Source organism: Bombus affinis, chromosome 5, assembly GCF_024516045.1.
Source record: "Bombus affinis isolate iyBomAffi1 chromosome 5, iyBomAffi1.2, whole genome shotgun sequence".
Lineage (NCBI taxonomy): Eukaryota > Metazoa > Arthropoda > Insecta > Hymenoptera > Apidae > Bombus > Bombus affinis.
In genome coordinates, this window is record NC_066348.1 from 12,774,533 (window position 1) to 12,801,972 (window position 27,440).

The 27,440-nt window shown below is 39.4% G+C and overlaps 1 protein-coding gene and 1 long non-coding RNA gene across 8 annotated transcripts in view; one reads left to right on the forward strand and one right to left on the reverse strand.

Annotated features, from left to right (window-relative positions):
* LOC126916905 (protein sickie) overlaps nt 1-27,440 on the forward strand; it is a 190,959-nt gene that overhangs the window by 95,569 nt on the left and 67,950 nt on the right. For 6 of the 7 annotated variants that reach the window (XM_050723180.1, XM_050723176.1, XM_050723177.1 and 3 more), the window contains 2 exons: nt 24,982-25,138; nt 25,403-26,984. In XM_050723180.1, the coding sequence (XP_050579137.1) occupies nt 24,982-25,138; nt 25,403-26,984 (1,739 nt within the window). Of the gene's footprint in view, nt 1-20,992; nt 21,015-24,981; nt 25,139-25,402; nt 26,985-27,440 lie in introns of those variants that run through there. The other variant, XM_050723183.1, reaches the window with a different exon arrangement.
* LOC126916931 (uncharacterized) lies at nt 21,399-23,205 on the reverse strand. The gene is made up of 2 exons (XR_007710829.1): nt 22,489-23,205; nt 21,399-21,916 (listed from the first exon to the last, which is right to left on the reverse strand). It is a non-coding gene; the product is annotated as an uncharacterized LOC126916931 (long non-coding RNA).

Here is a 27,440-nt window from a genome sequence, read left to right on the forward strand (position 1 = left end):
ATTCTTGTATTGCTCTCACTACTATTCTATCTATACAAAAACGGAATACGTTTCTGCTGAAAAGAGTATTCAAATAACAAGATAGACATTGGAATATTTAAAAAGTGGTACTTATATATCAACAGAAATGTTTTACGTTTATTTTTTATCCAATACGTAATTATCGTAATCTTTAATAGGCCTTTCTTAAAAAAAAAAAAAAAATATCGGTTGAACGAATATGGAGGAAATTGTAGGCGAATGAATACTTTTATTTGATATTTAAATGTGATTGCAAATCGATTCAGTGGCGCGAACAGTCCGCTTGAATTAGAACCGAATTATCCTGCACGGCCCCTTCGGGAAATCTTTCCCCAGAAATCATCGTTTTCATAAAGCGGACGTTCGGCGGCGCAGTCGCGTGCAGTGACAGCTTAACTCCCGCCACCCCGAAAGCTCGATAAATTTTATGGCTGTTCTGTATCCGACTACTGGAACCCCACCAACATCTTTTGTAACTCTCGTCTATCTCTTCGAGCCGAGGGTACAAAGTTGCAGCTGCTACTCCCTTTTCGTACGAAAAAAGTACTCTCGATTTTTGTTCTTTTGGCTAAAATAATTTAGTATCCCCGAGGAATAAGCAGCATAAAAGTTATTAAAACACCGTGCCGTAACTTTTTCGTTAATCGTTCGTTGCTTTGCTGGTGTTACAAAGTTCTATTATAAAAAAAAAAAAATTATTGAAATCGATAACTTTTAATTAAATAGCAAATTTTCGTCGTCATCGTTAAAACGCATGAACATTTTTAATTCTGAGATCAGCATATTTATGTAAATAATTCTGCTACTTCAAACTTGACGTATGCTTCATGAACCTGCTGATATAATGCTTTATTGGCGGAAACCTACATCATAAATGAGCTTATGTGCGTATATTCACCCACATGTGTATACGCTTATGGGTACATAAGATTACTTGCTTGGAAGCACATGTACATATGTATCAAATTCGTGCGCAGTGTGGTATTTACTTCAATTAGCGAAGGTATTACGAAGGATTACCGGAGGTCCAGAAATGAAATGCTATCGCACAGGCAAGCTTATTGATCAAGCTTACTTTGAATCCCCTAAGAAATCTACTATAAACAGAATCTGGACTGAAGTAAGAAGAGCAAATGTTTTCTCGTCGAAATGAAGTAAATTAAATCAGCTTAAGTCATCTAATTTATCTTATTCCCACGTAAAATATGTACATCGAACGAAAAAAAGAGTCAAGGGCATTGCACGTTTTTCCGGCATGATGTGATCTCATCTTGCGACAGCTAATTCCTCAGGAATCCGATAAGGATTCTCAGGCGGAAAAGAAAAAAGAAGCGAAAGCATCTGCATTTGTCAACAGCTGGAACACTCGAATAATTGTAGTACTATCATTAAACAGCGTTGCTCAACGCGAACCGGAAATGCCTATCCGCTAAAAAAGGACTAGATCAAATATGTTTCGAGGTTCTCATCGTTTTATCCTTCGATTTAATTTTTTATACGAACTTCTTGATAAAGAGAATCAAGGGAAGAAGCACGATGAATACAATGGATAATATGCATAATATTGTAGTGGCACGTTCGAATGAATAAAACTAGATGAAAATAAACGTGCGAAAATCAAACAGACGTAACAAGAGGATGCATGCTCGTAGATATTTGTTTCAATTACACTGGAATTACATAGAGTAAATCGTTTTTGCTGGCAAACGAATCCCTCGTTGGATACGAGCTTAGCATAAGCCTTGTAATCCTGCAGGAATCTCCCAAAGAGACATCTTGGACCGCGATAGAGAACGAAGTGAAAAAAGAAAAACGGTCTCGTGTTCGTCAGTGTCGATATCGGCTGTCTCTTTCGTATCGTCTTTTGCTAGACAGAGAGGAACATAGAAACGAAGGGATATAGAGAGGTTTCAAAACGAAGAAGGATACGATGAGGGACGGTAAACGAAGGAAGAGAAAGGAAACGGGAGAGAGGCACCGAGAAAGACAACGAGAGAAAATTGAAGTCGCGAAGCACACGTAAGACCTGCACCCGGTCTTTAACCCCGAAGCACCCGAGAAATCAGTGGCTCTCACAACATTTAAAGGGATCTCGATCCATTTGCCGTGAAATTTACCAACATGGTTTGACACGGGATGGTTTATGGAACGAAATTTTGTTTCATTTCTACTGATGTTGAAAGATATTTGATACAAGTATTAGCTGAAAACATTCCCCTTTTGAATTGCTATTTAACAGTACAATATTACTGGATAATTATTTCGCCCTCGTTTCTACCGACCAGACGATTTTTTCATTCTAGTAAATCACTCTAACGACGTATACTGCAGTCGGAAGATTGCTTGTTCGCATAGAGGTCTGTTTGCTCTTTCCTTCTTTCTCAGCTTCATTTTTTATTGCCTTTCCGCTCTTGGCGCTACACGCTAAATTGCGTACCCCGTTAGAGGCAATACGCGAGTGCACTTGGAAAGAGGGAAATATTTGTCATATGGCTCGCTTTGTGCTAGTAAACGTCGTTTACGTAGAGAACCACTGACTAGATGCTCTAAGACCCTTAAATCTTTCTTTCTCTGTTTCATCTCCCTTGCTCGCGTTCGACCGAGTTAAAAATACTATACCTACTCGTGTAGTGCTCCGGCTCAGCGCACAGGTTTTTGAAAATTGCCCCTCGATAACGCCGCTCTGGCCGAGGGGATGAAACGATGCCAGGTTCGTGGCCAGGTTCTTTTTTTCAACAGAATCCTTTGTGATTGTTAAATGTGGTGATGAACCGAGAAGATTTAATTATCCTTCTAACTCGCTACGTCAAATATTCTTTTGTTACGACTTGCAAGAGAGTCTCGTAACTCGTGAAAGGGTTGGTCGTGATAAAAATCTGCAGTTGTCCTTGACGTTCGTGTCACGCTAGTTGCACCCACGCACATGAAAGCGTCTTTCACTTGTTGGATGTAACTTTATAGTCTGTTTATAATTAACCTTATAATCTACTCTGCTTTAAATTTAATGTCTCCGCGATTCGTTCTTTCTTAATGGAAAACTATTTAGTAGCAGCTGATCTTCGTTAAAATTGATGAGATATTTCTAGACGATCCCGTACCGAGTAGTACAGATCTTTAAATTACATTTGCAAAGTCTTGCTCTGTATTATCACTACGTGCGTACGTACCGTACGGTGTCCCGGAAAGCACAAAACAACTTACTCGTTAGAAATAAAAAGGGCAAGAATCATTCGCTTCCTAAGCGAAGAGAGAAAGGAGAAAGATCGAAGACCTGAAGAAACTGTGCTAATTATAAGTACAAGCTTTTTCACAGTTTAGCGCTCGTTATTTATTCGTTTTGAGTCATTCTGTAAGACCAGGAACAGTTCGTATCCCTCTATCTGCATCTGTTGGTAACGGAAAACCGGAAAACATAATCAAAGTAAAAAGCTAAAAATACATTACTTAAATACATACTTAATGTCAGAAATTGCTGAAACGTCTCTGCTAAATATACAATTTTTATCTCACGTGCAGTGTCTGTGAAAAAAATTGACACGCATCCTTATTTTCCAATGAATCGCCTTTTTTTATCACGTTCTGTACATTTCGTGTTCGTAGTATCAAATTTTTGTAGCCAACGATGGTGCGAATATTTTGTGTAGCCATACGAGGTAGTCCACCTAACTTTATCACCTGGAATATCTCGCTTGTCTTTGATAATATTAAAAAATGTTTCAGGTACAAGTTGAATGGTTTCAGGGAGAGCATAATTTCTTTTTTCGTAAGTGAACGCGTAGAAGACTTATGAAGATCGTCGACGTTTTTTTTTTTAATGAAATCACATATTTTTTAATACGTTAGTAGATGCAGCTCGACGTTCTCTATAAAAACTTGTAGCTTGAACATTTTTTAATATTTTTAATATTACGCTGCATTAAGTACATTACATTATATTACATATTATATTACATTTTTAATATTACAGGCGAGATATTCCCGGTGATAAAGTTAGGTGGACCGGTCTGTGTATATATATACATATATGAACTTATACCTATAAAACTTGCTAGACTACCTAGAGTGTCATGGGAGATACTATCCTAACTATCATGCTAGCTATCCAGGTACTTACTACCTTCGTTGCCAGGGTTTATACGGTTCTTCCTACAACCGTGACGCTTATTTAATCACGCGCTCTACGCGCATATAGATGCATTACTTCCTTCAAGCTATCCTTTCACTTGGTCATTTTTGCACGTATGCAGCCTTACAGTAGATTATCGCGATTTTTCAGAGAATATTACGAGGTTAATCGTTGCTTCTTGCGCGCTAAGGGTACACTTTTATCGCTAACAATAAGTCCACCTAGACAACTGTAATCGTTTACTGGCCTCTGCATGAATCTTTTTGCACCATGCAGCAATTCGTCTCGTGATTTCTTATCAATATGGAGAAGCACCGTTAATGTCGTCTATGCAAACAAAAGCATAGCGGTGCACTCGATATCGACTGTGCATTTCTATTATTTCTATTGTTGCTTTCATTAGATTATGCACGCAACATACGCTCCTCGTCAGCATATTTATAGTAATCTAGGTTACCATTGAATTCGTTTACTCCTAAGGGAATGTATAATTTATTTTAGTCTCTCGTCGGATAAGCTCGTAATTGCATATATATCTCATTTTTATCAGAGCTCGTTAAATAGCGTACAGAACATAAAGGTAGCCGCGTTTGATTTCTTCGATAAAAGACGAAGAAGCTAGGAGAAATAGAACAGAGCAGGAGACGGAAGATAGGAAACAGAAAGAGTATACGCGTAGACACCCTTAATTACACCCTTAATTATTTTACGTAAAAGTAACGATACTTGATAGTCTTTTGATCACTTTCCTTGCGATATCGAGTCATGCTCGTGATACTTAACGAATACACATTGTATTTATAACAAAGTTTGGTTTCGACGCTAATTTCATTCTTCGAACTACTGTTCGCTCACGCTATTGAATAGAAAATATGTGTAGTTGTTCGATAGTTTGAATAACAAAGTAATCAATGTTTTCCGTATCGAATAGAAGTTATATATAATTATTAAATATTTAAACAAAACAATCAGTGTTTCCTTTGTGACAGTGTTTTTAATTACACCCTCATTGTATAGTAATTACTGTTACAGAATTACAGCTACATAGTTAAATGTTAGTTTGTTATTAAATTACTGGTTAGATAGTTCCCATTGATTCTCGAGGAAATTTAGTTTACGCACTGACCACACATCGTTAAGCATTCGATAATGAAATACATCACTATCATAATTAACCGCATTGTTAACCTCGCAGCACTTGGCGCCTTCAATTTACTTCTACCTCGTTATCTATACGCAGTTGCTCGTAAATCGCATAATTCCATGTTCGTATTATCGCAAACGTTGAACGTACAGAACGTGGATTCAAGCACGTATGCAGTGAATAGACAGTAGAAGCACAATACGAGATGAAACCAACCATAATGTATTATACCAGGATCTCTATTAGAGAGAAGATAGACGGACGAGGCGGATGAAAAATGAAGTGGTATGTGTTGTAGGTTGAATAGCGCTAGCACCGCTGTTCCAGGCAAGTCTTTATTTCCCCGACCGTACCCCGAGAATGTGCTATGCTAAAAATTTGTTAGCTACCTTTGTCCACCTTCTGTTGGAACAACGTACAGCTTTTGTCGGTATATTTTATGTCTTGTCACTTAATGTTAAACAAATCCTGCTACGTTCTGTCGGTCATTTTCCACGCAATTATATTTTTCTAAGATTAAAAAATATCTTTACTATTTGAACAAAATATAGGAAACGTTTTATCGGTATGCGTGATTTCTTATCTCAATCTGACGCTAAATATCTTCTTCAAACATTACAAATTGTTTTTATTTATTAAAATAAGAAGAAGATTGAAAGAAATATAATAGTTCGAAGATTATTATTATCGAAATTATTATCAATGATACGGCAAATATTGAATTAAGCGCAGTTCGTTTAATAAAATCTCTACGCGTTTATCGTTGCGAACCGGCTCTCGTGTGTGTAAATATTCCGACTATTCTACCTACACTTTGATACATAACTTTGTTAGGAGGATATGTATAAATGACGTAATATAAAAATGATAATTGAGAAAATAATAATTTAGTACATATATGGCAAGAATATTTTTTATTTTGACATTCACTATTTTTATCTGAATAAGCACGAAAATTTCTGGGTGGCAACGCGTGTACGGATCTTGCTGACGCGGGTTTCGCTCCCTTTGCTAACAGCCCCTGCAATAATCGGCACGTTGGCCTCCTGCGGGTCGTTTGTTATGCAAACAGACTCTTTCATTTTTTATCGAAGCGAAATCTTGACAAGGTATGTTTGATGAACCCGTATCATCGAATATCAATTGAAAAAATAAAATCGCTTCGCTGAATCGATATGCGATTTTTAAAGTTTCGTTGGATCGTTAAATTCGATCGCTTCTTACGAATTCGTAATCTGGTCGTGCCAAAAAGAAATATCGTTCGAAAGGTTCGAGTCTACTTGTTAATTGTTACGCATAATAAAAAGCAAAAACGAACATATTTCAAATAGAATGATATTTATGTAAGTAAAATTAACCAATCACTTCTGATTCTTGAGAAATTATTCAAAATAATCATATAAGTAATATTTGGCCAACACTCAGGAGGATTGGTGCTCGCTGCCGCGTCAAAGGAGCAAAAAGCAAGGATACGAAAGTGTATGAAACGAGTTCGCGCCTCGGCACGTCTACTCTCTTTGTTTCGACGAAAAGCTCGGAAGATCTCAATGTCTTCTATGGTGTAGATTCGCCGCGACTTTTACCCTCGACAATTTCAAGCCCCCTGCTTTCGCGGCCCTTAACCTTTCCCATCCATCCCATCCCCGTACTAACACGTATCGCACGAAGTTGGTGCTCAGGTGTGTGGCCGAAGCTGGAGTGTTACCAAGAGGGAATACGAGCGACTTTCTAAAGACACAAACCGTATTGACAGCGCACCCGCTTTTCTCCTGGAAATACGTGCTCTCATTCGTAAAAAAATCCTATACATTATACGAGGAAAGCTGCGTGCGCGTTATAACGAGTGCCACCTTGATCGACAATACGCGCGTGCGCCAGTTTCACTTCGCGAATCCTATAATTGTGCAGTGCGGCATTTGGTTATTATATTAAATCTGACGTAAAGAAAGACTCGCAGTGGTTGATAATAAAAAAAAAAGATAAAGAGGAATTAATCCGAAGTAGTATTTTTATATTAAAATTATACAAAATCTTCTCAAATAATACAACTTATTTCGTTCAACTTTTATGAGACTGACGAGGCAACACATACGTTTTAAGACAAATTTTAAGAAAATTGCTGCACAGCTAAATGTTCCTGGCGCCATTGAGACCTACCAAGTACATAACTCTAAATTTGAAGATTACGATTAATTTATATTTTTAAATAACAAATTTAATAAAGCTTAAGTATACTATAGTCTGTATTATTATATTGCTGCGTGCATTGTTAAACAAACCTGGCTCGAATGGTTTAAAGAATGAATTTTTATATCGACGGTTGAACAAATCTACATGAACCAGCTATTCGCGACAGAAGAAAAGTATCGGTGAAACCTCGAAGCCCACCCTTGGCGAATAACGTTGACGTTGTATAGATTTTTCAGCGCATAGCAACACGCATCTTTCCACACGCCCGTTTCCTTTAATACGCGGCTCATATTCTGCCGTGTACCTACCGATACGTTTGTGTATAGATTTTACGCTTGCACGCGAACGACCGCGGTCTGTGTGCATTTGTGTAACACCGCCGCGATTCTCGCCGGTTCACCCCTCGAACCAGTGCGCAATCCCGCGTGCATTTATTGCATCCTCGAAAAGATGCGCCACGAATCAGGACTGTCGCAGGGGGTTCGAGGGCAAATGAAATGTCGGAAATAAAAATCAGTTTGACGTCGGGGTGGCTCGCGTTGACACGCGAATTAACTAAACGCGAGTTCCTTACTTTGCGGCGTACAGGGTACCGGAACGATAGGGAAGCAAGCACAAGGCACAAACATTTTCTTTTAGCTCTTTGTTCGGATTCGAGAGACAAAAGGTGAGACGTGCACAATGTGTTACTTCTCTATACATTTGTATTCGTTGTCGGCACATCGTTAATAATTCGTCGTGAAGCATAAACGTTTGTCTTGCATTACTCTCGTGCATTTCGCACTATACAGTTTAGTTTACTATTGAAATAAATTACGAATAGAGAAAATAAAGGTACGAGACGAAGGAATTGGATTAGATCGGACTATAAGATGATTAAATTGTGATATAAATTCGTGGATCGTAATATGAGCTCGTATCCGTTGTCGGCACGTCGTTAATAATCTCACAAGAAGCGTAAACGATTCTCTCGTATTAGACTCGTGTATTTTTCATCGTACGGTTCAGTTTATTATTGAAATGAAACACGAGCAGAAAAAGTGGAGGTATAAAACGGATGAATTGAATTGAATTATAATATAAATTGATATCTTGTTTCAATCGTGTTTGAGTTAACTGTTACGTTGAATATGTGGCGAAGCTCGTTCGTCTAAACCATCAGTTATCGAATGGTGGCCTTTCTTCAAATACGAATGTTCCACGATGATGAATGCGCTGCTTGTACGGCTGTGTTTTTGTATTCACGGAATGGTTACAAAAGAATGTTCTCGCCCTCCAATAGACGGTTTTATTTTTTAATTTCACCCTTTGTAAAGTATGAATGGGACAGCTTTTCTTCTATTGCTAGCGAGTTGCGTTTTATTTGACAGCATTGAAACAGGTTTCCAGCTTTTCGCTTTAAAAAATTCCACATTTTCCATGAACAGAACAATTGGCTCGGAGTTGATGTATTCCAATCGATAGTCAAAGCAATGACATTTTGATTCGCTTTTTAACTCAACAATTTTCCGCTGTTTTTCCTGACGAATTCTGTAACGATTAATTCGTAAAACTCGAAACTTGTCCAAGCGCACTGAATGCAAAGGACGCGTGCGAGTGTTCGATGAAACCAACACCTACGAACATCTAGGCATCTAGCAGATACGTGTGAATTTTTGTACAATACGATACGAATCTCGCAGCCGTCTGAAGTTTAACATCGAATACGTCAGTGATAAAAATCAGTTCCTTTTCAGCGAAACCGACTGGAATACCGTCATAGTTTGGGATATGCGTCCTCTTTCATCGGGTAACAAACTTGATTTTACGAGCGTGAATGAAATCGTTTCAATTTTGCGTTTACGGTCGGCGGTGTAGCCACATAGTTCTCGCGACACTGAACACGTGTTCCCTAAACTCCGACATCGGTAATGTTACTAGCGATGCCATCTCAAATTGAACTTATATTGATAATTTGTTAAACTACACGAAAGATCTCGTACAGTTTAATAATCCATTTATCAGTGGAACAAGAAAAAATTCTATTTTCTATTGAAAATTAGTTTCGTATAATTTCGCGTAATAAAAATTTCGTACCGTGTTAAGTTATATTAAACTTCAGCCACTGATAAAACTACAAAGGCGAACATCAAAAAGCTTCAATCTCGTAGCTTTCTTTCATCCGCCAAGAAATCATTCCTGCCACAGAATATTTGCAACATTTTTTCGTGCTACTAAATTTTCATAACCACGGCGTTTGCCAATAGGAAAGCTTGGTGCACAAGCTGCGACATGAACGCGTACGTATATACGGAGCACGTACACAGGTCGTCCAGGATGGTTACGAGGAAACGGATGAAAAGGTAGACACATAGAGAAAATACTGCAGGGCGAGGGCCAGAACTCTTTGAACCCTCTCTCTGTATTTTCCTGTAGCGTTCTTTCTCTCGCTTCTTCCATGTTGTCGTTTGCACGGCCTTTCGCTCTCTCTCTTTCTTGCTTTTTTCTGCCAGTGCTCCTCTGGTAGCTCTCGAGCGTCTACGGTTTTACTGGTTATACCAGGAGCCAACGACGCCGTCGTGCTGCATTTCCATTATCGAATTCCTCGCAGTCGTTCGTCGCCCACGGTCGTTTATGGTCGCGCGAGAGGGTGACATGTTCTGCGTAAGATTTATCCGCGAACGAAGTCACGAGGAAAGCTGTGCTTGTCATCGGACCGACCTCCAAGGTAGGACTTATTCCGCTGCATCTTTTATTTTGTCCAACCCTCTTTCACCGATACTTCCCATTTATTTCGATTACGCATCCCTCTTTGTCCTTTGTTTACGTCTTATCTCACCGATGAACGCGTTGACCCTGCGAATGCTTTTGTCCGCACGAGTCTTTTCTTTTATTTCCTGCGACGTGAGCTCTGTCAAAGAGAAATTTAGATTACGAGTGCTACCGATGTTCATCCTGTGTACGACTTTCTTTCATCTCGCCAGTTTTTACAACAATAACAAAATACAGCGCATTTTTTTGCGAATAGTCACATACGCAACTTCGTTTATTTGTTTATTTTCTTTTTAACGTTTTCCTCTGTTGCTTCTCATCGTTCGAGTTGCGTCGCACGTGGAATATATACCTATCCGACGAACAATTGCCATTTGGTTCGCGCGTTCCCAATGCGTGGGATGTTTCGAGTGAAAAATGTGTTTGCATTCCTGACCATGTTCCACGATTTTATTTTCCTGGAAAAAAGGGTGCTGTCGCTGCACCGTTGAACGAGAAAAGATAGAAACTGGCGCCAAGGTTTATTTCTCTTGGTTGTCACGGCCGTTGTTGTGATTTTCTTCTTTCACGTTCTATTCTCGATCGCTATCTTCTGAACTACAAATATTCTGCTGTTCTTTTTCTTCTTTCTTTCTCCTTTTTTACGTCTATTCTATCTTGTACAGAGTCAGTCTACGCTTCGATTTTCCTACCACGTATTTCTCTTTATTTGCTTTTGCAAGTTTGTAGATTTTCAAATAACAAGTGCTTTCGCGTTCTCATGTTCTCGTATTATTTCACACATAGAACATCGACAATTTTCTGACAGCTAAAAAACTCTGTGGTTGTTCAAACAAATATTCCTTGTTACCTTTAATCTGGCATTCCACGTGGAAATCTGTGTCCGATATTCTTGCTCTTCTTGAATTCACCACTGTCGTGTTCCGTGCTCAAATAGTCAACCAACCACTTGTAGATTCAATAGGCGAAATAAGGTGACTGTTTCGCAACGTTACGTGTACTTTCCTTTTACGAATTTTTACTCACTTTTATTCCTTACTGTTCTATGCTTATACATTCTTCTTACGTCTAGTATTCACAAACCATATTTTTAATCAACTCATTATGAATTAAAAGTCGTTGCATTTTGCCTTCGTCCATGTAAGGTAAGCTCTTCCATGCTCCCCAACAACGTCCAATTAATTAACAATTAATTCGATTTGTCATCTCATAAGAGTAACTTTAGATTTCGCTTTTCTCGTTAAAACGCTTAAATCGAAAAGATCATAGAAACAAAAGAGAACAACCGAGATGGACGAAGTTGTAAAACTAGGTCAGTATCCTGCGACGAATGATCGAACTTTGAAAAGACGCTTGAACCTCCATTTGAGTGGCGTTCATTGGTATTTCATCCGTATCGCATTGCACTTCTCTATTCTTACCTGTGCCCACGTGTGAACGCACGTAACCGCGCGTGTCGTGTACGCGTCAAGACGTTCTGAAAAGGACACGCAGTCGACACGTGTATCTGACAGAGAAGAGAGGGGTCGATCGTTGAAAAGCAGGAGATTCCAGGAGGGTAGCTCAAAGAGAGAGGGAAAGAGAGAGGTGGGCGTGCTAAGGGAGGACAAATAAGGGAATCTAGGAAAAAAGGGAGAGATTGCAATTTGCTGAACTTCACTGTGAAACGAGACAGCTGAGTGACGGCGAAGCTCGTCGTGCTCGAGAAAAAAAATCGCCGGCTGTGTTACGTCACTCCACCGATGAAAGTACATTCTTTTTCCTTTTCCTATCTGTCTTTTTTATTCTTTTCTTTTTTATTTTTTGTTTTACGACGCGCGATACGATTTTCGACGTTGTTTTATTAATGTTGAATCGAGCGGTGCACCGATGGAATTTGAATAATTCGCTGGAAATTGTTAGGCGACCAGGCAGCGGTTGGGGAAACGATCGATAGCAGCCAATCCTGTTTATCACTCCATTTATAATTCAGCCTTTAATTAGCAGCTAAAGCAGAGAATTTCACTTGTTATTTTTACCAACAATTCTTGCATCTGCCCCTATGTGCACCACAAATATTCGAAAAACGAAGCGGAGAGTGTCGCGAAATATCGAATATGATGCCCGACGTCTAAATCTGCGATACAACTTTTTTTATTTTAGAACGTTTAGATCAATTTTATTAATATAGAACTTTTTCGTCGATCCTTTTATTTTATTCGATGAATTCATCTTGGTCTTTTTCTTCGATCGGCTGCTACTCCTTCGGCAATTTCAAGAGGCTCGATTTGTTCGTAGTTCTCTTCAACCCTGCCATTCTAACTCGTTTCTTTCTGGATTCTTCGTACACCTCTCTTTCCGATCAGTGAATTTCCTTTCTTCCAAGTTGAAGCGTCGCTGCGATGAAAATAAAACTTGAAATAAAGAAGGTTTCTCAAAGGATGGGATATATATTTTCCTTTTCCTTTTTCTTTTTTCTTTCTTTCTTTTTTTTTTTACGAACCCAACGATGTATCCTGGACATTCATTTCTGATTTCAATGCGATCCTTCGTTCCTCGCGCTTCCTTTCAATTCACCTCGGCAAAGACCGGATATTCCTTTTCTCCAACTTATCGATTCTCGAGTTTTTCAAGTGAGAAATAGACGATAATGATCCACGTCCCTCGTTGCTGACCGACAGAATGGGGCTGCCGATTCGTTTGCTAAATTTATTTGCAAGTCAATGTTAGAATCCCACGGGATTTCTGTGATCCTCGATACCGACATAAATGTTGAATAAATAACTTGTACTCTACAGATATTTCATAAAACTATCTCTTACTTATACAAATGGAAGTTGAAAGGATAGCAGTTATTAAAATATCGATCGTTGTCAGAAGATATCTTCTGTCACTGTACGTTGTACAAGTTCTTGATTAAAGGGAAACTCGGTTAATATTCCTACTGTCCATTAAAATATCGAACATTAACCTACCAAACGCAAATATACGAAATCTCTACATATCGATTAGAATTTCGTGTCCCGGGCAATCTCGAAATCTTAATTCCACTGCTCTCGGTATCTTGTTTAATTAAATTTCGCTTCTCAGTGGTTAAATTCATCGACGATATTCCTTCGAGAAGGAGAATATTTATTCAAGATAACGAGGTATTATATCTGGATGGTGTGAGTAAAGACCGCCGCTAAGCTTTGAGCCGGATTTTTCGATTTCCGCCCTCATCCGTGCGTTTCCTCGAACTCCTATTATTCTTGCACGTTGGTGAATTTGAGGGAGCGTAGAAGACAGGCTTGAAAATCCACAGAACGATATTTCCGATATGGTTAGTAGCCAGGATACTCTCCCCTAACCGTATAATCTGCACCTAAGCAACGATGCAAGGGATGGTACAGACCTTTTTCACCATCCTTCGCTATCGAGTGTACACGCACGCCAGCCTTCTTTATGCGCATTTTTCTGCCCGTATTTCTACGCATATTTATGCAGCATGCGATCCACCGCATATAAACGAGGTGCAAAGTCTGAATTTTATATAAAATTGCGGATACGTATACATAAAAATTTCACATCGACGTTTCGCCATACTTCTCGTGGAGGATAGCTTTTTTTTTAATCCTGCGATACCGTCTTGAATACGTGTAAATATACAATTTCGTGATAATTTATATTTTATATTATATTCTCAATATATTTCTTTAGAAATTAGCGTTTAAAGTTTGTAAAAGCGTTACTTATCGATGCATGGTATAAAGAGAGGAAAAATTGTAATAATTGGAACTTTGTATTCTTACGTGATTCGTCTATGGTTTGTAACAAAGGATCCGGTGGCCAAGTGTATTCGTGCAACATGCAACTTGTCAATTCGCGGACAAAAGAGCGTACACTTTTCGTAGAGTAGTTCCATTTATTTACACCGCGGGTACCAACAGCTGCTAGCGACGTTAACTCCATCTTGTTTCCTTCGGAGCTTTCCCCTACCTTTCATCGTCACTCTAGTGAAAGGCGATCAGTCGGTGGAAATAAAAAATTAGGGGATGTTTCTTCGTCTCGATATTGGATCTTCCTCCGTGATTTCTGACGTGGAATTCAAGGGTGAAAATCAATTTAAACCTCGGGAACGCGTTACACAACTGGTTCTTCTCTCTTCAAATCTTGTTATATCCTCAGGAACATACGTGCATCGATGTACAACGTAATTCGAATGTTTAACAGTTTACTCGCAGAAGCGTTTAAAAGACGGAAGAATCCTTCTCGAAGCAAGACAATGAAATTTAATAAGCAGCGATTAAATTCCAGATCAAGACTGCTATTGTGCGGTTACCTCTCGCTGAAAATTAAGATAAGAGAACAATGAATAAGGATGAAGTCTAAACGAAAAAAGATTGGTGCAAAGGAAGCGAAATTAAATTGGAAGATGGAGGGCAAAGGGAGCGGTAACGAGAGAGAAGAGCAGTAAGAGCTAACAAAAAGTAATGCAAGGCATGGTGTAGGGGCTTCCCAATAGCAAAATAATAGGAAATGGAAAGAAAACATAACGGTTCACGAAAATAATGTGACACGATGAAAAACGATAATGATCGCGATGCAAAGATATTATAATGGAAGTTGCAGACGTGCGCGTGCGAATACGATACTTTAAATCCAGTTTTCCGCTTCGGGCAAAGTGCAAACGCACGGTACACAGCCACATTTACAACTCATAATCAGAAGTTGAATGAACAAAACTTCTGTTACGCCGGAAGTAGGTATATTACAAAGCTCTCCTCGGGCTAAAATGAATTTTAATTTACCACTTCTAGCTTGTTCGTGGTTCGCGTGCTGCAGACTAAATTGAGAAATAAAGACGCGAGAAAAATTTAATTTCGTTATTATATGCAAGGTCGGACGTGTAAAAAGAATTGCTAGATCTAGGAATAAAACTTGAAATTAGAGAAAATCACGGACTATTACGCGGTAGTTTATATTAATTGCTATACTTATTATTCATTTATGCGCTTTTAATTATAAGTATTTGTATTTAATGCGGACCTTATTTTCTGTGGTAGCAGTAATTTAATGAACATTTTTTTTTTTTTTTTTTACAAAGATATTTATCGTCCATTCGCGTGTCTGGAACTGATCAGAGAATTTTACACAAAAATATGTACTAATTCCATAATATCAATTTGTATCGGAAATGTTTATCGTAATTTCTGTAACGTGCGAAAAATCAGATTTCGTGCATGCAGGAATAAAACCATACCCTCTGTCCATCAGTTTCTCACAGTGGCATGAAGCATCACGTCCACGATGAGATCCAACCCAAACCGGAAAGCAACATCATTTATATGCGCAATTTTTCATGCGCGAGATAGGTTCGAGCGACGAAGCAGAAAGGAATGCGCGGATTAATGGGATTCAATTTTTAAAGCGAATCTCCTTTTTGCACCTGTTCAATCGATCGCTGGGTTTAATGCACGGCCGATGTTATATCACCACTTACACGGTTGAATTGATTTTCGAACACGGTTCGATCGCGCGCAAACGTATACCTATAGTTGCCTATCTGACTTAATGGGAAAATTAGACGATGCAAATGTATATCGTGTCGGTCGATAAATTTAGGAGACTTTGTTAAAATTTATCAGTTTCAAGAATATACTTGAATTCTTGTCAAATCGCAAAAATACGTTAGGTGTGTAGAGAACACCGAATTAAAGACTCTTGATTTAATCAATACAGTAACCAAATGAAAAAGGGATTTAGAATTCCTACGACGATACATGAATCGCTGTATATATATTTCCTATTTTAAAATCTATTATATAGGCAGTACGTATTAATCAATAGGTAAATAATTATGTACAAAATCTACAATGAAACAACTTCCTCTTTTTTTAAATTTTACATTTACAATACAATTTTACAATGGCATATCGTCATTTTAATCCACAGTGAAAGGGTTAGCAGCGGGTATCCTTCGACTGGAACTGCATGAAATAGGACGAGTTTCACCTAACGTTTACAATACTAGAATATAAAATCGTAGATTGCCAGGAACACTATAGATGATAGTATGCATGTATCACGAACGTGAAAGTAGAAAGTCTTATATCCTTTGAAAAATATGCTTAAACATCGTTCATCTCGAACGTCTATTAAATTTCAAAATTACCATGTTTAACGATGCGATAGCGCCAGTAACAGGTTTCGTAGTTCGATTTGGTCGACGAAGACAATTATGCGGCCATCTAATCGAATTCTAGAGACTTTGCTACAAAGTCTGAATTATCATGACATGTACGTTATTAACGATAAAGTATCCTCTATTAAAATATGAAATACGATACGATAAGAACGCCATACAGCTATGTGGATTTTATCACATTGGACATGATACTTTTGTAACATCACACCCTCTACGATTCCCCATCGAATTAAGCGTCTAGATCGCAAGACACGATAGACTTGCTGCAAATGGATTTCGCGGTGAATAAAAAATACTCGATTCACGATGTGCTCCAGCGTTGTCAGAATGCAATTTCGTTGCGATGCCCACAAGGGAATTGAAACTATAATATGCGTCGGATATCGTCGCTGTTGATCTTGTTGCGGAGCAACCCCCTAAAAGGGCGCCGCGACCACAAGAATCATCCAGATTCATCTGCAAATATTCAATTTGTTGAAAAACAGATCGGAAACGTCGATTCTTCGTAATGTCTTTTCATATCGACATTTTCACAACACATCGTCCATATAGTAGGATATAATGCGATACCATAATATAATATAACGACATAATATCGCGATTTTCATTCGGTGTGATGCAAGAATTTTTTAAAAATTGCGATACCTGCCTATTAGCGTGGAACACTGACCTCTCTCCATAAATTGTCGAATAAAAACAATGATCGAATACAATGTATTTTGCACAGAATTTTGATAATGAGTTTATACGTGTCATATATAAGATAGAAAAAAGTTAAAAATCGATAATATAATGTAATATGATAGAATTTCGTTATGTTGGAGAAAAGAAAAAAAAATATATAGAAAAAAGACCAAAATTCACGGTGGTCTTATGAGTCAACTATCTCCTGACAATATTCAGGTCTTAAGCTGATCCCACGGGACCGTGACAGAAGAGACTCCGCTTTGTTGAACTCATCCCCGACTCTAATTCGTATCGACGACCGCACGTGCGTGAATTCCCCGAAGGAGAAAAAACACGTGCGCGAAATCGGTGAAGCCGATAGCGAAATTGAAAGGAGAGGAAACTCCTATCGTTTGTATCGCCGAGGAAGGCGTTTACGAGGTTCGAGCCAATCCTATTATCATCCGAACTTCCTCCATTTCCTTAAAATCCCTCGCTTGCCTTGTAATTTCATTAACAGGTACTCTTTAACGAAAAGATTTGAAGAATTAAAATTTAATTCAATGAGTTAATTAAAGAATTAAATTAAAAATTAGAATTTAACTCTGCTACGATTCTCCAATTGTCATATTTCCATCTCTTGCTCCAACTTTAACAGAGAAATAGAATTTGCGATGTTTCGAGAGGTTGTTTAAAAATAAAATTGAAACAAGAAATCATACACGCGTGCAACTTGTCAGGAGATTAACGGTTTATATAATTGGAGTTCGTATAATAGAATCTCATGAACAATTATTTCTCACGTAACAAGAGTTCGTTTTCAGGCGAGTGAATTCAAGCAGCTAAAGTTCAATTGATCAAGCATCGAGTAGAATTTTGTTCAAGTAAACGGAGTTCTAAGAAGACCTTTCCCTCCAAACTACAAATATTTTTTAACAGTTAGAAAATTATAATTGGATCGATAATGACCGAAAGAACGTAGCAGGATTACGTTGGAAACATCGTGAATCCTCTCTATCAACTTGTTCCTCTGTGGTTCAGAGATGTCAATAGATAACGAAGTGCAACGAGGAAGAAATTGACGACTGCGCTTTGAAGCAACCGTAATACGATCGACTGACACATGCGGCTAATTACAATCTAATCTTCTAATTGAGATTCGAGCTGCAGCGTTGGAACCCTCGCGCATTCGCTCACCGTTATCCATACCAATCGCATAAAAGCTCAGAAATAGCAGATGAGAGGCGTCGCGTCGCATCGGAACAGACGTCAGAAGAGGCGTTAGAACGAGAAGAAACTTCGTGTTCGATTCGACGGTTAGTCGATAATAGAGTTTTCCGTGGAAAAGGGTCGGTTAGTCATCTCGAAGATGGTCGGTTCTCGTAGAAGGTGAACGAAAATTCTAAGGGCTCTAATCCCCATCTTAGACTCACACGGGGTGGCCTGACCGTAATTCGACTCCTTAACTAATCATTTTAGCTCTCCTCTGCCCAACGTTTTTCCGTCCCGCTGACTTCAAAGGCCGCCTTTGACCTCGTGTTTCTGCTTGCAAGCAGATAAACTTTTATTTCTCTGTCGCGAGGATAACAGATTGATTAAAACTTCTCTGCCGATCAAAGCGTTCGTTAGGTAGATTAGTTTGAAAAATCCTCCACGGTCGTCCATGACCAAACGTTGTTAACGATCGTGATAACCACTAAATGTACTCGTTTAATTTGATGTTCGTATAATTTTACCGGGTTATCGATCTTCGTATTTTGTTAAGTCTACGTTACCCCGAAATTTCAACTGTAGATAGATGAATTACGTTTGTGATATAGGCGCAGAAACATTCGCGATGTAATAACCTATTATTCCGTAAAAGAATCGCGTCAATAATCTTTCAAACAGTTCACGATTCCTAGACTTACGAAGGTTGATCATTTCTATTCTTTAAATGATCCTACGTATTCGTAATATTATTCCTCTTGAAGGCTTTCACCTTGTGCACTTAAGCGTGTAATCATAGAATGAATCGTAGTGCTTTATCTTAAGCGTAACTCGATATAACGGAGGTGGGAACAGAAAACAGAAACCGATATTTCCAACTATAACATACGTGGGAGTAAGTCGTCTCATATGGCAATCTAAGAACGTTTACACTCAGTTTGCCACGCAGCGATGGAAAACGCCTTTGTTAGCCGTTACTTTTTCTCTATTTGCTGTGTACGATATCACGCAATAATCGCATCATTTTCGTCATTTGTTCTTGGAAATTTTTTATCAAATATATTTGATAAATTGTTACGTTATCAAATTATACGAACGGAGCAGAATCAAATGAATAGTATCGATAACATTCCCCGAACTTTTAATCTTAGCATTTAACGTAACGACGTTTTCTCTTTACCGTATGACGATGTTATTGAAATTTTTTAATTGCCTGTCAACAACTATACGTACGTACGTATAACTTCGTAGCAAGCTTAACTCTTCACGCAAGAAATGAAAGGATTCGAATTCGTTACGTTGTATTTGTTTTAGACCTTACTGTCTAATTACGTATAATAATTTGATGAAGAGCTAAGTGCATGTTCGACGAGCGTGGAGAAATCGTTTTGCCGCTAATCTTCGCTGATCTTCCGTTCCCGGCAAATCCTCCGGTGTGCCAATGGAGTTCCGTACACATATCGCATGCACTGCACGCTTCACAGTGACTCTCAACTGGCGCTAACTCTCCTTTAATTGAACTGCGCGTTTAACTATCGTAAGAATGACGCATAACTGTCGATAGTCGATAAGAAAGGAACAATAATTTAGAAAATCTCTGTTCATCGCATCCGAGTCCTTCCCGAACGAGCTTGGATCCCGAAACGATTAATATTAGAAAAATACGAAAGATCAATTAGAAATTGAAGTACCACGTTAGTCGAGTGAAAACTACGTGATAAATAAAGCAGTAATTCGTCAAACAAGCTATCGCAGTTCGATTCGATTGCAGGCCACGAACATATTCTACAAACCCAATGATTGTTCCTCTCATCGGGCGCGCATTATCGAGCTTTCTGAGAAAATAAGTAATCTGCGTCTTTCTGGTTACATCTGTTCAGTAGAAAATATCGAAAGTGGAAAGAAGAAGGAAACGAGAGGCAAGAGATAAAAAGAGAGAAGTCAGTGTCTCTCAAAGAGTCACCACTGAAGTTAATCGCTTTGGCCTGTCAATCGTACATTCACACGATTACATACGCATGCATACGCATGGGTCGCTCGAGGCACACGCTCGCGCACACAAATATGCAACACACACACACGCACAAACACACATACAGAGACGACGATGAACACGCTCGTACACCACGTAGACTCGATGCAATGCCCTTATGAGTTCGTACACCGTTAAAGACGCACTAATGCAACCGCTGCTCGTTGCTCCCTCGTGCATCGATGCACTCTCGCCACGAAGCGTACCAGCGAAACAAAAGGAGGGAGGAGAGCGTAGAGTGGAACAGTATGGAGCTGTACCGCATTCGCATGAAATGCAAGTGCGAGTTTACGTTAGAACGAGAACACGGGAGGACGCATCGCCCATAATCGGCCGATCGCACGAAATTCGGTTAAAAGTGTAATCGCCGCCACCGTAAAAACCTCGTCGTGAGAGCCTCTGTGCACGTGACATTTGACTCGTGATTCTTGATTTACGATGGCAGTTTAGTGCGAGTTCGGTAAGCTACTTGATCGTTCTATCAAACTGTGTGATATCGAGAAATCTTTCTTCTCTTTGTCTGATTTTTACGGCGGTTTGCCCCTCGTCACGATTGTTAAAGATTCGCTGCGTTTATTTTGCACGTTTTCTAACCGAGAAACGCGAAATAGACAGCGTGTCTCTGTAAATAAGAAAATGTTTGTCTACTCGGGGAAAAACAATTTTTTAGTAGGTCTCCGCCGCGAGTATATTTAAAGTGGGATGAGAGGTAAAATTAGAACAACGTGAAGTTTGAAGCACTGTGCTTGGAGGAAATACAAGAACGAGTTCGCACGCGTTCGCTGCCATGAGAGCGCAACAAGTCTTGCCTAGCACGCACGTTGCGGAATTTCGCAGCCCTTTGCATCCCAGGTTCCTCCCATTCTATTGTCCCTGGATACCGTGCTCCTTAATTTCCACTTCTTACTCTTTGGACTGTCGTATGTTATATATCTTCAGCATTGTCTAAACTCGTAAAATAATTTACAAACGCGTAAAGTCTGAAAGACCTCAGCGATAATTTCACATGGTTTCCGGTTAAATATTCTTCTACATAAAAGCACGTGGTATACAGGCTGCGCATATTTACGCCAATTCATGCCTTTGATAACGGTGAAATACGAAATATACTTTATTCCTTAAATATTACAACAAATACGTACTTTAGCTTGCACACCGTGTATACATGTTTCTTCATATTACGCATATACATTCTCTGCATTTTTGCATGTTTCTCATAAATGCACGGACAACCGCAGTCTGGTAATAAAATACTAACCTGCGATATTCAACCTCTATCCTTCAAAACGCTCTGGTACATGGAATACATAATACACGAGCATGATTGAAAAACACCTGGCGCTTTGGATAGAGTAGGAATAAAGAGGGAAAAAAGTACTGGCATGGGAGAGCATGATAGTGCAGGTGGTTTCTATGTCCTGGTATATCCTGGTCAATATTTGAGAATTCGGGGCGCGCGAATGTCGTTAATATCTTGCAGGATCGATCGGTCGTGCTCCGACTTCCGATGAATCATTTTCATGACAGGCAACCTCTAATGCCTGGTCACGTTTTAACTTCTCTATCTCGTCTCTTCCCCTGCCTCTTCTTTGTCAGCGATGCCTCGATTCGCTGATAATAAAAAAATCGAATTTATTACGACACCCCGTGACTGAAGCTTTTCGTAAGGCGCTAAGAGTTCCGGCTCAGATACAAATCTCCGTACTCTCACAATAACCAATTGATTTATAGTTTATTCGGTATAATCATTTAATTGACGATGACTCGCCAAAGTAGTCGAATCCTTACACATAGACAATTTTTATGGATATATTATGAGCGTTGTATGAAATCGTTAAAAATTCTATTGGTGCTATTACGCAATTATAATTATATACATTCGTAATTATAGTTTGAAACGAAGCTGAAAACGCGTATAGAAATTGGAAGATATTTAATGAAATCACGCATTTTGCAAAAATTCTAAATTATTAATTATATCAGTAACCCTAGACAAATTTAGCGAGGCCATCTCTAACACAAATCGTGCAACACTAATCTTCATGTAGCTTACGATGAAAATGTAGATTAAATATGCTTGTTGTCGTGCACGAACAGTACGTAAGTGCTACATATAGAAAAAGTGAAAGAGACAAGGACAAGTAAGCTGTGCTAATTTTATGTAAGCGACGTAACTACATTACCTTAAAAAGTGAAGCGCGACTAAGGCGATTATCTCTTAACAGTAAAATCCAAGCATGCAATGTACCCATCATACGAAATCTAAAATAAAATGAAACCTCTGTCTTGACGTTTCTCCACTTTATTTCATCCTGTTTGAGATCAACGTATACAATCGTAGGAATCCTAAATCCCGTTTTAATTGCGCTCTTTCCTTTTGTTTGGCTCCATGCGTGTTTAAATTCCAATGGCAACACAACGAAAGAATGCGATTCACCGATTCGCCGGCACGCATGGTATCCGATTATGAATGCTGCTACGCATGGTCGCGCTCGTTATACGATGGCTGATCGATAGAGGGTTAAACTAATAACGACGCCCCTCGCAAATAGCCTTGCAACATCGTAAGATTTCTTCATTCTCAGCCACGAACCGTTTATCTCGTATCCAGCCGATTTGTGTCGCGTACGTAGTTTGACAATTGAGCTGATCGACCGGTCAGAATTAGGCTCTGTTATTACGGCGAATCAGTGTCATCACCGGTGCCAATGAAGAACGATCGCGGTTGTCGAGATTACCGTAACGAGTACCGATCGAACGTGTGACCGGCGCGCTCGAATTAACTTAAGTAAATAGAGGAATTGATTTAAGCCACACGATCCTTAATGTGATTCATCGCGAGGAAACTACGTTGTCCGAGTTTGTTACACGCGTAACGTGGACGCGAGTTCTCAGAGCTTGAAGCAAATTAAACGTACGACCATTTTAAATTATAAATTGAGCTCGATTGAATCCGCGCGTTGGCTCTTTAGTTACGTAAACATGCTGTTCTCGGATACTTGGAAAATACATAAAATTAAACGGTTTGCGAAACTAATTTCAAACACGTGTTATCGCTGAGAATGGAATGTGAAATTATCGCGCGAAAGTAATAAATCACGAAGGCCTGGATAAGTTAGAAAGTTGATATTTTGAGTGATGCGAATACCAGAAACCAAGATAATAAGAAAATAGATAGTAATTCAATGGAATAACGATAATAATTTCAAAAAGGAAATAAGCGGTAATTAAATTAAATAAGCTAACTTGCAGATATAACCAAGTAATAATCTAATTGATTTGTTCGGCCAATCCGTGTTAATAATTCCAAAGTTCTGAATTATGTGCAAATAATTAATTGCTTCGTGGTTATTCTCCTGTGCTGAATTTAATTATCATACATGCGATGTTGAATTATTTAGTATCGTCGTTCATCTAAGCGAACGAGTTGCTCTGGCTTATATTAATAAGTCACTCGGTCTTTCTGCTAATTACGGGTGTGCAACAATAGAATGACACGAGTAATAAATTACGTAACTTCTGCCAGCTGGCAGTAGCGTGGATCAGGATAACGCAGCTGTTTCATGATCTAGATTAAAATTTATCAGGGATCTTCATTGCGACAATTTAGGTACACTGTAAAGTGTATCACGTAATTTTCTATTTGCAGTAATCGGTCGTCTATCCAATTCTTTTTAAAAAATAGCGTTGGATAATTCATCCATATATATATTTCCTAATTTCTCCTTTTATACCAACTAATTAATTAGTTTTTTTTTATTGAGAATTATTCTCCGAAATAAGTACGATAAAACCTCTGTTATCTGAACGTATATTTTTAAAGTCACGCGTAGAAGAAAAATGTGTTTTAATCCATAAATTTCTACGACGGAACGATTATAATATTATCTCTGTATCACATGGCAGAGAGAATCTTTCCGTATTGCGATACACAAGGCTGAAAAACAGCTACTATTATTTTAACTTAATCTTTCGTATGTAGCGGTTTTAATGTCCTTTGTGTCCGTCGAATGATATAACTACTATGTTTTCATGCAAGATGATCTATTAATTCGACGTGTTATAACTTTGTCCCACGATAACGTAAATTACTTGGTGGAAACAATGTCTGCGATTACAGTAGTGACAGATTGAGCAACGAGCAGTAGCGGATTAATCTCCTTGCATGGTAAATGCACGCTGTCACGTGTATGTACCATAGCAGGCTTGCGGTTTATTTTGTCTACAAACAGCGTATACTTCCCAGACACAGCTACGGAGTCGAGGTCTGGTACAGTATTGCGACTGTGCTCGGTTAATGAGCCAACCGATCGTCGTTTTATTGAGACGCGGCCAATGACAGTGTGAATACTGTTAGAAAAAGACCAGACGAATTATAAGCGTTTATCATCGATCGTTTAATTAAATGTTACGAGTGCACTTAGCACGGATATTTTCTCGAATATCGAAAATTTTATCATTATTGGGCTTCAGAGTAGCTGATGGTTCTTCGTCTATTGTGAACGTGATCCTTCATCTCCTTTTTTTCAGAGTATTTACTACGACTATTATATCCGCTATTTCATCGATGCTCGCTGAACTCGATTGTCGATTAAAGATGATATCTTTTCATGTTTTAAAGCAAACAGCGATATTCCAAGGAACGATTAAACAGAACCAATGATTTTCTGTTTCAGGTGGTTTAAAACATGGAAACGGTGGCATAGGCAGTGCAAGCAGTTCGAGAAGCACAAGTCCGAGTCAGCAACAGTCACCCCAAAGCGGACTCTCCTTCATTCCTCAGCCCAGAAATCAGAATTCTACGAACAGACAACCTGCAGCCACTACCCCAAGGTAAATATCAATTTTTCCTAACGATACAGCATACATCGGCTGCTATATATATATATACACCTTTTATCCTTCATTTTCCCAATTTCTTTTCATCATATCTTTCCTTGCAGTAACACAATTGTTAAACTGTCTACCATTTGTTATCGAGCATACTGTAAACTCGATAATGTTTTCCTATCGTTGCGTCGTTCGTATTATTTGCTATTTCTCACAATTGGAATAATGGCATCGAAGAACTAATCATCGAACATTAAATCGTTTCAGCCCTCGAGCGTCTACGGTGGGCAAACCCAGCGGCGTAAGGACTGCTCAACAATCGCCATACGCCAACACGGGAGCACCCACCCAGCAAAACAAGAACTCCGTCTTAGACAAATTCAAGCTCTTCAACAACAAAGAGAAGAATCAAGATCGCGGTAAAGCTTCGTCCGGCGTGTCGAAACGTACATCCAGTTCTTCCGGCTTTTCCTCGGCGAGATCGGAACACTCCGATAGCTCGACGTCGCTGTGCGATCAGAGCAAGCTACAAGTGGAATCGCCCAAGAGTCGCGCGCTGAAATCGAAACTTCAATCGACCAAGCCGGCGAAACAGGCGAGCCCAAAGACAGTGAGGAAAGAGCAGAGCAAAGCTCAAAGTAAAATAGCGCGGACGAAGGGTGCACCTGATAAATTGGTCGGCTATAATCCGCCCTTGGAAGATGTCAAGCCGACCAGTAAAATCGGTGGCGTGGCGGCCAAACCGGCCGTGGACAAAAAGTCCTCGAATCTCCACGATCTGCTGAAGCAACAGCCTAGCAGTCAATTGCAGAAACCGAATCCTTCCGTGTTGATGCCTCCTAAGCAAATCGCTCCACAAGACGCGAAGAACTTTGGCAGCTTGAAGAACGATTCGTCGAAACAGTCGCCCAGACCCAAGATGGAGCTGCCAGCCAAGATACCCGACACGAAAGTTCATCTGCAAAATATGAAGGTTCCGCCGAACGGATTGAACAAGGACGTTCTAGCGCAGAAGGTATTATTGAGCAATACGAATGGAATGATCAAGCAGACTGAGCACGAAGAAATCGTCATCACCAACGAGAATAGTTCTACGATCGATCACACGTTGTCTATGAACCAAGCGAATTTGTGCGACCAAAAGTCGACGGTCGAGAAGCAAAAGGAGATCGGAGAGACCGTATTGACGAATAATCAAGCGGTACCCGTGGAAAATAGCAGTCCGTTGAAGCAACAAAATACGAGCCTGCCCGTGAAAGCTCGAATTCCAAACGAGGTACACGAGACAGAAAGGATAAATGGAAAGCAAACGCCGCCCGTTTCTCCTCGCAACAGCCCGGAAGCACCGATGGATGTAAAAATGGCAAGCATTCAAGAGAATCCGGTAGCTGCTGCAACGACTCACGTTAACGTTCCTCCTCACGGGCAAGTTTCGAACGCGCTAAATTTTGGAGCGAATAAGCAGCCACCGGTTCTTAATAGTCCACTGCAAGGTTCAACCTTGGGCGCTTCCGGGAGCCCAGGTTCCAGCATTCCGAAGCCCACGGCCTTGGTGAAAGGCACTTCGAAACCACCGAAGGAAAACAACATGCCAGGCGCACCGACGCCCACAAAATTAAAGGCAGACGCTTTGCATCGTAAGCTCGATCCGAACACGGTTGCAATGGTGTCACCAATGCCAAGTATTTCCGACCTGATGTCCGAGAGCTCTCATAGTAATTCTAATAGTACTGGTCAGAGTAATTCCAGCGACAGCAGCGTTATTTATAGGCCCAGCAGCGAAAGCGGCAGCGAAATCAAAACCATACCTAACAGGAAAATTGACACAACCTTCGAACAAATGGAGAAGGTTAGTAACACTGTTGATACGTCGATACGTATTCCTCGGACGAACGATGTATTTAACTTTGGTAAAATATTACTTGACGCTTTTATAGTGGGTGATAGCAAGCGATAGGCGGCAAGTATTGTCAGCGATTTTAAGCAGACGATTCGAAGGACTCGTCTTCGCTGTGATAGTGTAAAATTCGCACAAAAATTATTGCTGAATAAAGCAAGCGTTATCGAGGAAAAAAATAGAGATACGTCAGCAAAATGTTGTATGTTTAAAAGAAAATTTAATAAATTTCAAAGAGAATACAACAGAATTCCGCAGAAAGAATAAGAGATCTTTAAACGAAAAGTCACGTGTCCGCCAATGTAGCCCAAAACACCTGCTGTGAAAACGTTGAGTAATTACGTATTATGTACGGCTGCTGATAAACTTTGCATAGTTAGCGTAATGCAAATCATCCTTTAATTGCTA